Here is a 10,928-nt window from a genome sequence, read left to right as displayed (position 1 = left end):
ATTAAAAATAGAGCTACCCTCTGACCCAGCAATTGTATTACTGGGTATTTGCCCCCAAAATACAGATGCAGTTAAAAGAAGGGCCATATGCACCCTCAATGTTCATAGCAGCAATATCCACAATAGCCAAACTGTGGAAGGAGCCAAGATGCCCTTCAACAGATTAATGGATAAAGAAGATGTGGTCCAAATGGAATATTACTCAGCCATCAGAAAGGATGAATACCCAAATTTTGCATCAACATGCATGGGACTGGAGGAGATTATGCTGAGTGAAATAAGTCAAAGAGGGGCACCTGGCTCAGTGGGTTAAAGCCTCTGCCTTTGGCTCAGGTCATGATCCCAGGGTCCTGGGATTGAGCCCCTCATCAGGCTCTCTGCTCAGCAGGGAGCCTGCTTCCCCCTCTCTCTCTGCCTGCTTCTCTGCCTACTTGTGATCTCTGTCTGTCAGATAAATAAATAAAATATTTTTTAAAAAGAAAGAAGTCAAAGAGAGAAAGTCAATTATCATATGGTTTCACTTATTTGTGGAACATAAGGAATAGCATGGAGGAATTAAAAGAAGAGGAAAATGAAGGGGGAGAAATCAGTGTGGGAAACAAACCATGAAAGACTATGGACGCTGGGAAACAAACTGAGGGTTTTAGAAGGGAGTGGGGTGGGGATGGGTGAGCCTGGGTTCACCATGGGTGAAGCCATGGGTGATGGCTATTAAGAAGGACACGGATTGCATGGAGCACTGGGTATTATACACACACAATGAATCATGGAGCACTTCATCAAAAACTAATGAGGTACTGTATGGTGACTAACATAATAAAAAAATAACTATTAAACCAAAACGGTCTAATTTTTAAAACTCATTTATTTTTGGTTTGTAAATTTAGGGATTCCTTATATGTGAGACCCTAAAATTGTGAAAATATTTTTAAAACGAAGTATGAAATTTGATAGTATGCATATTTGACTTAAGATCAGACAAAAGTAATTTTGGTTTAGGTCTATGTAATAAATCAGCCCTTTTTTTTCTGGTATTATGGTATTATTCATGTGAATCACAATCCTGTTTAGTAACTTGGTTTTGTTTTTTACTCTGGTTTGAATACTATAGTTTAATGATATCTTCAAATTTTATTTTGTTACCACAAAAATGTTTTGAATAAGAGATATAAATTAAAAATTATAAATAATGCAAAAAAAAAAAAAAAAAGAAAGAAAGAAAAAGAAATGGCAGTCAAGGCCAGCCAATCACAAGGAAGCCTGTAAGACCTCAAACCAGAATAGAGCATTATTAAGGGCCAAGTGGATAAACTCAGAGCACAGACAGAGCTAGGATGCCTGTGGCTTATTGTTGATTGTTCACCAATCAATATTGATTACCCATGATGAGCCAAGCAGATTGAATAACATATGTCCAAGTGAACACTGAGAGGCCAAACACTGCACTAGACACCTCACTGACAGGATTCCATTTAAGCCTCACAATTTCCTGATGGACAAGGTAGGTACAATTATCATTTCTATTCCACAGATGGAAAAGCTGAGGATTAGAGATGCAGTAGCTCACTCAAGGATGCACAACTAGCAAGGCTTAAAACCAGCATTTGAACCCCCATGTTTGGTCTCTAGAACCTGCATTTGGCTGCTGTTCTAAACTGCCTCCTACCACCAACCGTCACTTGTGACTCCACAGCTCCCGTTGTCCTGTACATTGCACTATGCAGCTTACTTATCACAGTATGCTTGGCTCCAGTTCCTACAAGCCGTTTTATCTATAGCAGATGTGCTGGAGAATGGACCAAGGGGTCTCGTCAGAGTGACAGTGAGACACAGCAAGGGCCAACCATCTACTTTGTGGACTTGGAGAGGCAGGCTGAGCCTTGTATCTAGCAGCTTTATTAGTGTGGCAAAGAAACAAGAGCTATTATAATAAACTCTTGTTTGTACTTAGAAAATGCACCTTCCTACAGGAAACAATTGAGGGTTGCTGGAAGGGAGGGGGTTGGGGCATGGGATAACTGGATGATGGGCATGAAGGAGGGCATGGGATGGAAGGAACACTGAGTGTTGTATGCAACTGATGAATCGCTGAACTCTACCCCTGAAACTTATAAACTATATGTTAATTAATTGAATTTAAATTAAAAAAAAAAAGAAAATGCTGCCTTCCCACAAGGCTAACCAAAAAATACGTGTGCATGCATGTGCCCACATGTGCATGGGTATGTGGGGTCGCCATGGATCTTTATGTATGGCAAGCTACTTCTTTTTCTGGAGACCTCAGTTAGAAAAACTTTAAGATTTTATTTATTTATTTGTCAGAAGGGGGAGAGAGAGAACAAGCAGGCAGAGAGGCAGGCAGAGGCAGAGAAAGAGAAGCAGGCTCCCCACTGAGAAAGAAGCCCCACATGGGACTCGAACCCAGGACCCTGGGATTATGACCTGAGCCGAAGGCAGTGGCTTAACCGACTGAGCCACCCAGATGTCCCTAGAAAACTTTTGATGAATTAATTAGGGTCATAAAAGAGTAAATTTATGTCTGTACTGGATAACTCTTCAGGGGCTGCCTTCTCCTTGAGTTGCTTACCAATTAACTGAAAACATAATAATAGATTTTCCAAGTGTGTAAACCTGGCGATTCACAGACCTGTACCCCTGGGGATAAAAATATATGTTTATAAAAAATTAAAAATTAAAAAAAATGCAAAAAATAATAATAATAATAGATTTTCCAAACTAGCAAACTCCACTTTTCCCACCTAGGTACTTTCACAAAATGATCTTATTTCAAGTATCTTTAGCCTGGAAAATTCCATACACCTCAAGGAAAATATTTTGGGTTTTTTTGACATCAATGTGGCTATTTAAAAAGAAACACTTTACCAGACTCCTGGTTGGGGAGAGAACTCCAGTCATAGACATCGCACTCTGGCAACAAGTATATGCTGACTCACCACTGCCACCATCTGTCCAGGGCCTTTTCTCCTCATTCTTCAAGCCCACAGTACAGCTGGCATGCTGGGTGATGTTTCTGGATAGGTCTCCAGCCAAGGATATAGGTGCCTCAGAAGGATTGTTCCTATAGTTCTGGCAATCCGGATTTTGTCTCTAGAAATCATATTTATTTGTCAAACAGTATAATAGTACAGTCATATTTTGAAGATCTAAGTCAATATATTTTAAAATTTTAACCAATGTATTTTCATTTAAGTGATAAGGGCAATCTTAAGTTATTATGGATGAAAAGAAAAGAAAACTCAGTAGACTGCACAACCTTAAAATGTTGTGCAATTGGCAACTGCATTAAAAAGATTATCCCTTGGAACGGATCCTGTAGTTTATAATAAATGCAGCACAAAGCACTTCTGTCACCCATACAAGGAAAAACTAAAGCAGCCACCTGCCTGTGTGCAAACACTGTGGTCAGGCCCCAGCACAAGCATCCAATTGGCTAACAGGATAATCCATTCCCACCATTGCAGAATGTATCCCCTCAGAAGTCACCCTTGCAGGATAAGTGGACAAGGAAAAAAGGTTGAAAGTATCATTCTATACCTGGCCACTCCTGCCTTAAGTTTCTAGAATAATTATGTTTCTCTACTCTCTAGTATCTGTCCTTCTCTTCTATCCCCAAACACAATCACATCGCTACATAGAAGAGACTTCCACTAATCTAACCATTTCTTCCCTCCTTTTGATCCTTCGTTTCTGTCTCAGATCTCCAGGTATAATGGACTTGAAATTTGCCATTGTGCTTTGCCTGGACTTCACTAACCTACACTCAACCTCCTATAAGCAGCATTCCACCCCATACTATTCCACATCTCACATGCTGGGCCTCTCTGTAGCTTCTTGCCCTACTTTCTACACTCAGATTCCCAAGATTCTCCCCTGCTTGACCTTAGGTTCTATCTTTCCTCTCCACCTTCCTGCTACCTTCTCCTGTCTGATTCTCCTCCTCCATCTTGTCAGTGGTGTCCCTGAGGGCTCATTTCTAAGGTCTTTCTCTCTTTGTGTCTTCCCTCCTTTGATGACTGATCCACTTACAGGTCTTCAAGGCTTGCCTGACCATACATCCAGCCCGTATAACTAGCCCACAGCTTCCATCGCCTAATGGACCTTTCTGAGCTCTGCACCCCGATAATGGTGGTGACAACTATGTGCTTCACGGTTTGCAAAGCAGGTTCAATTATTTCATTCTACCAAATGGTTGCAAATCCCATGAGACTGGCATAACAACCACTGCTGAGCATTCCACCAGAGTTGTCTCTCAGGGAGGGCCTCTCCAAGAGAAATGCCTCTTCCTTTCTGAGTCCAGTTCAGTGGAAAACCACCACTACAGAGTGAGTTTATGGAAGCCTCCTCTCCATCCCTAGCTATCAATGTTGTATTAAATTAAAGATTTATGGCAAGCTACTTCTTTTTCTGGAGACCTCAGATGCCCTGAACAGTGACAGGAGGTAAGTATAGACCTCAACCAGGAACTTGGCTCCAAAGCTCACACAGATCTAGATTCAAACCACAGTCCTGACATTTCTTAGCTATGTGGCCTTTCCCTGTATTTTGGTTTCCTCCTCTATAAAACATGGATCATAATTAATTCCCAGAATTGTTATAAACAATTGAAACATATAAACTGCCTGGCAATGGAAAGGGCTCAATAAATGGTAGCTACTGCTCTTAATTCTCAAGGCTTTACCTCAGAGTCTTTGGCTGCTTCCAAAACATCACTGAGAACTTGTATGTACTCGGTTGCACCTTTAAGGATATCAACTTTGCTAGGCTTCCTGCTTTGGGGAAGAAATGGCACAAGTGCCTTCAGTTTGGCAAAACCACGGTTGAGATTTTTTATCTGGAAAACAAACAAACAAACAAACAAAAGCAAAGTGACATACAGAGAAGCTAACTTGTACAGCTATCCCCCGCCCCAAAACCAAGAAGAGGGCTGTGTGGGCTTGTTTGCACATCTCTTGTCTGGGTGGTGAACCAAAGCAGGCACATGCCAGAATCACCACTCCACCAGCAGTGCCATTGCTGGCAATCGAGGAAGGGCTGGTGTAAACTCAGCATTCTGGGTGAATGGGCTGGAAGGGAAGGGGGTCGGTATTCCTGCTGAACCCCTCCTCTTCCTCCTATAGCATACCCACTGCAATGTTCAGGCAGTGGGGAAATGGCTAGAACTCGAAGTCAAAACATCAGGATTTGAAACCCAGCTCCCCTATGTACTACCTTATAAGAATGCAGGATACTTCGTATCACCAAGCTATGGTTTACTGCAAAGTGGAAAATACCCACGTTGTAAGCTTTTTTGTGGTGATTAATATAATCACGCATAAGACACTTCTTCCTGACCTGGCCCAAAGAAAGTCCTAAGTGGTACTGATAATGAATAAAATGTGCAAATCTTGGTCTACTCAAGCACCATGCCATCAACTCTTTAACCTCTTTCCCAGCCTAACAGAGTAAAGTGTTAGAGTCTAGAGAATCTGCATGTTGGCAAGATTTGAAAGGCGGAATAAGGTTATTTATCTTTATGTTTATAAGTCTCTAGGATCTAATCCTTCAGTTCTAAATGCTTGGAACACTGATGACCATCCCCCAAAGGGAACTGGCCTTGGAAAAACTGGCTTCCACTACACCATAAAGCCAATATACTCATATTGAGAGCCCTCTCCCACTCCAGATCAAAGTGAATAATGGACACAGTCATCCCATTTCAGCAGAATATAAAGACCAACAAAAGCATGAAAATGAGGGGCACCTGGGTTGCTCAGTGGGTTAAAGCCTCTGCCTTCAGCTCGGGTCATGATCCTAGAATCGGGCTTTCTGCTCTGCGGGGAGCCTGCTTCCCCCCCATCTCTCTGCCTGCCTCTCTACAAACTTGTGATCTCTGTCAAATAAATAAAATCTTTTTTTAAAAAGTAAGAAAATTAAAAAAAAAAAGAAAATGTGGAGGGGACGCCTGGGTGGCTCAGTTGGTTAAGCAGCTGCCTTCGGCTCAGGTCATGATCCCAGCGTCCTGGGATCGAGTCCCACATCGGGCTCCTTGCTCCGCAGGGAGCCTGCTTCTCCCTCTGACTCTGCCTTCCACTCTGTCTGCCTATGCTCGCTCTCGCTCACTCTCTCTCTGACAAATAAATAAAATCTTTAAAAAAAAAAAAGAAAAAGAAAATGTGGAGCTTTGTTAAAATAACTACAAAACAGGGCGCCTGGGTGGCTCAGTGGGTTAAGCCGCTGCCTTCGGCTCAGGTCATGATCTCAGGGTCCTGGGATCGAGCCCTGCATCGGGCTCTCTGCTCAGCAGGGAGCCTGCTTCCTCCTCTCTCTCTGCCTTCCTCTCTGCCTACTTGTGATCTCTCTCTGCCGAATAAATAAATAAAATATTTAAAACAAACAAACAAACAAATAAAAAAACTACAAAACAAAATAGAAATTAGGTATCATTTTTCATGTGCCAAGCTGATAATATTGTTAGTCATACCCAGCAATAGAGATGAGCAAAGGGAAGAGTTTTCTATCCCATAAGAAGGGATTAAAATTAGTAAAATTCTCTAGGAAGAAGCAGTTGGGCATCTGGTATCAAAAGTTGTGAGATTGTATACATCCTCTGTCCCAGTAATTTCATTACTAGAATTTTATTTGAGAGCAATTATCACACATGCACATAAAGACCAGGAAAACCTGCAAAAAGCATAAAGATTAGAGATGTATGGTCCATTTTATGACAGAGTATGCAGTAAAAAGCTGTTCTTTCAAAGAATTCTTAAGAATGAGGAAATGCCAAATCCAAACCGCAATGAGATACTGCCTCACACGGGTCAGAATGGGTAAAATTAACAAGTCAGGAAACGACAGATACTGGTGAAGACAAGGAGAAGGGAATCCTCTTACACGGCTGGTAGGAATGCAAACTGGGGCAGTTACTCTGGAAAACAGTTTGGAGATTCCTCAAAAAGGTGAAAATGGAGCTACCCTATGACCCAACAATTGCACTACAAGGGATTTACCCCAAAGATACCAATGTAGTGGTCTGAAGGGGCACCTGCACCCCAGGGTTTATAACAGCAATGTCCACAATAGCCATTCTATAGAAAGACCTCAGATGTCCATCAAGAAATGAATGGATAAAGAAGATATGGTATATATACACAATGGAATATTACTCAGTCATCAAATAAATGAAATATTGCCACTTGCAATGATGTGGGTGGAACCAGAGAGTATTATGCTAAGTGAAATAACTCAGAGAAAAACTATTATCACATGATTTCACTCATATGTGGAATTTAAGAAACAAAATGGAGGGGGTGCCTGAGTGGCTCAGCTGGTTAAGTTCTGCCTTCAGCTCAGGTAATGATCCCAGTGTCCTGGAATCAAGTCCCATGTCAGGCTCTCTGCTTGGCCAGGAGTCTGTTTCTCTCTCTCCACTCATGCTCTCTGGCTCTCTTCTGTCTCACTCTCTCTCAAATAAATAACTTAAATATTTAAAAGAGAGAGAGAAAGAGACACAACAGGAGAATAGGGGAAGGGAGGGGAAAATGAAACAAGACAGAATCAGAGGGCAGAGAGGAGACAAACCATAAGAGACTCTTAATCATAGGAAACAAACGGGGTTGCTGGGGAACGGGGAGGGGGGGATGGGGTGATGGACATTAAGGAGTGCATGAGATATAATGAGCACTGCGTGTTCTATAAGACTGAAAAATCACTAAAGTCTACCTCTGAAACTAACAATACACTATATGTTAATTAGCTGAATTTAAAAAACAATAATCAGGAAATGCTTTTGATAACGTTGATTGAAAAAAATTGAAAACTATGTACCATCTCACAAATTTATAATTTATATATGTGCACACATAACTAGAAAAAAAAAGACTGGGAGGGTATATATACAAGAATGTTAGTTCATAGCAGTTATATCTGTGTTATGGGTGTTTCTGTTCCCCAGTCATTTTTCTAATCTTCAGGTGCATTAATTTTGTCCTTGTAAAGAAGAATGAAGGTCATTAGCTTTAAAATAGAGAATAAAACCAGGACGAATTCTCTGCAGAAAGCACTTGCTTCCTGATGGGAAGGACCATATAAAATGCAAACTATTGGATCAGAATCTTGTTTGAGGCCACATTGTCACATCAGATCGCAGGGTTATTTTCGCAAGGGGGTCTAAAGCCAGGTGAAACCATGCTTTCCCACTCTTGGAGTTTCTCCAGCTTCCCTTGGTCTTCTACTCTCACTTGGTCCTCTCTCCTTCCGCCCTTTCCCACACTCCTAGCGGATTCACCAAGGGCTACACTTCCAAAGGGCCCGGGCATGCAGGAACGTCCCCAGCAGAGAACCTCCCTCTCAAGTCCCCAGCTTGAAGGCGCCCCTCGGTCCTCCCGTGACCCGCCCCCGCCCCCTCTCTAGGACGCCTGGGCTGCCGTCAAACTCCAAGTTTGCAAAGAGCCCAAGGGAGACCAGACTGGGCACACCGGGGCCCCGGTTCCGTTAGAAACACTAAAAGCCACCAGTAGATGTCGCTCGGACTACGAGTCCCAGGACCGTTACCCCTTGTGATTCGCCGCGTCCCCGCCTGACGGGGAAATGAGGCACTGGCTGGAGTGGGAGGCCGCGGCACACCGGGGCACCGTGTTTCCTCACGCCAAGAAAGAGAAACGAATAACCTCCACTGGGCCCGGTCATCCCACACTTGCTTCCAGACAGAGATGCGGAGGAGAGGGAAAGGGACGGTGGGAGCGCTTTGCGCCCCAAGCGCTCACCCAGCGCGAGCGGCTGGGAGAAGGAGGCGCAGCTCCCGGGCGCTAACCTTTTCGAAAGCACCTGCCAAGCGGAGACATTTTCGACGCCGTCACGGGCCTCGCGTGCCCCCGTCGCACCCCCGGACCCCCTGGCAGGCGGTTAGCAGGGGAGAGGGCCATCCCACCGTCAAAGAACGAGCGGCCGGCCGAGGGAGGAGGGTAACAAGGCCACTACCATCTCTCAAGCTAGAGACCCGAGCCGAGGTTCGAGTCGCCTCCGAGGCCCGCAGGGGGGTCGTGAGTGGGTGCACCGGCTACTGGCCAGATGTTCGGCGGGGAGCAGCATGGCGTGGGGTGGCCGAGCCCGGGTGGCCTTGGGGACCCGCGCGGGGCAGGGCGCTCACCCTCTCGCGCTCCTTGGCGTTTGCCACGCGGCGCCGCTCCAGCACCAACTGGAGGTCCTCGGTTGACGAGTAGCCTCCCGAGGGCAGCCGCTTGAGCCGGCAGACGGCGGCCAGCTGAGGCAGCGGCCCGAACTGCTCCCGCAGCAGGTCCTCCAGCACCTCAGCCGGCGGGACGCCCAGGAGAGCCGGCGCGGGCGCTGCGTCCATGGCGGAGGGCGGGAGCGCAGGGGGCCGCGCGGCCTTTCATCGCCCGCACCTGGGGCCTCACAAGGCACGGGGGCGGGGCCTGGACCACCTGTCGCTGTTCTCCTGCTTGCCTCGTGTTAGTCAGGTGGGGCTGTAGGGAAGATTAGCCCTTGGGGATCCGGGTTTCAGCAGCTCCGCGGGTGGTTTCGGTGAACATGGGATTCCTGACAACAACGGGTCCTCAAATTTGGCTGCACACCGGAACCACCTGGGGAATTGGGTTATTCTTAATCCGCCCACCTGGGTACCCATCCCCAAAATTCTACTTTGGTCAATTCAGGTTGGGGACTGCGCTTCCGGATACATGTATACACATGTATGCAAATATATAAATGTACACGTATACATTTACTGGAAAAACTGATGGCTACACACAAAACTTAAAAGTTCATTGTGAAAAACATAAAAGTTGCAAGAACAGTAAGAGGTCCTGTAGTAGCCCCTTCACCTAGATTCTCCACTTGTTAATTTTTTTCCACATTTACTCCACTACCCTCCTTTGTCTCTCTGAATATTCCCTATTTCATTATTCTTTTACTAAAGCATTTCCTAAGTCTTGCCCCATCTTCATGACCTTGACAGTTTCAAAGAGGAGAGGTCTTTCATTCTGAAGGCCGTCCCTCAACTGGAGTCTGCCCAGGGTTCCCTCCTGTCCAGACCTAGGCCATTCCTTCTTGGCTGGGACTCCACAGAAAAGATGCTGGGCTGTCTCCATACATCCCTTCGGGATATACATGATGCTGACCTGTCCCACAACTGGTGAAGTTAACCTTGATCACCCAGTCAAGGTGGTATCTGCCAGGTTCCTTCATCATAAATGGACGATTTTTTCCTTTTGATTGATAAATATTTTGTGAGGAAATCACCAATATCCTCTAGCAGCATTCATTGCTGACTCCTGCCTGAATTAACCATCATTTCATGGCCAAGTTGTTGACATTCTATCGTGGGGAAGAGCTTTTCCTTCTCCCCCATTTATTTATTCATTTTGTATTTACGTCGGCATGAACTCATGACTTTTTATTTTGTTTAATAAGATGTAATTTATTCATATCCCTATTTCAATGTTCAGATGGCCCCGATTTGGTCTGTAGGAGCCCCTTCATGTTAGTTTTTCTGTTCTTTTGACATGGCCCCATCACTTTTTGCGTGCTTTCTTACTTGTCCCGAAAATGCTCATCTTTGATTATCCCAGTTCAGCCATGGAATCAGTCAGTTCTTTTAGTGGAAAATGAAATTTAGAAACAAAGATTTGGGGGCCACCTGGGTGGCTCACTTGGTTAAGCATCTGCCTTCCGCTCAGGTCATGATCTCAGGGCCCTGGGATCAAGTCCCATTTTGGGGCTTCTCCCTCTCCTCTGCCCCCCCTACACACATGGTTGCTCTCTCTTTCTATCTGTCTCAAATGAATAAATAAAATCTTTTTAAAAAGAAACAAAGATTTGGATGCTTAGATATTAATTCCTTTTGAGATGCAATCCTTCTAAACCCTTTAAGCAGATAGGAAATATATATATGTACACACACAAGCATACAC

The 10,928-nt window shown here is 44.6% G+C and overlaps 1 protein-coding gene across 1 annotated transcript; it reads right to left on the bottom strand.

Moving 5' to 3' along the window:
* Nucleotides 1-2,856: 2,856 nt before the first annotated feature.
* FIGLA (folliculogenesis specific bHLH transcription factor) lies at nucleotides 2,857-9,352 on the bottom strand (the record flags this gene model as incomplete). The annotated part of the gene is made up of 3 exons (XM_059407773.1): nucleotides 9,146-9,352; nucleotides 4,700-4,852; nucleotides 2,857-3,108 (listed from the first exon to the last, which is right to left on the bottom strand). Coding segments are annotated over exons 1-3 (612 nt in total), but the record flags the coding sequence as incomplete, so codon positions are not given.
* Nucleotides 9,353-10,928: the final 1,576 nt, after the last annotated feature.

This window comes from Mustela nigripes, chromosome 7 (assembly GCF_022355385.1).
Source record: "Mustela nigripes isolate SB6536 chromosome 7, MUSNIG.SB6536, whole genome shotgun sequence".
Lineage (NCBI taxonomy): Eukaryota > Metazoa > Chordata > Mammalia > Carnivora > Mustelidae > Mustela > Mustela nigripes.
The sequence above is the reverse complement of the archived record's forward strand: the minus strand, read 5'-3'. Positions and strand labels throughout refer to the sequence as shown.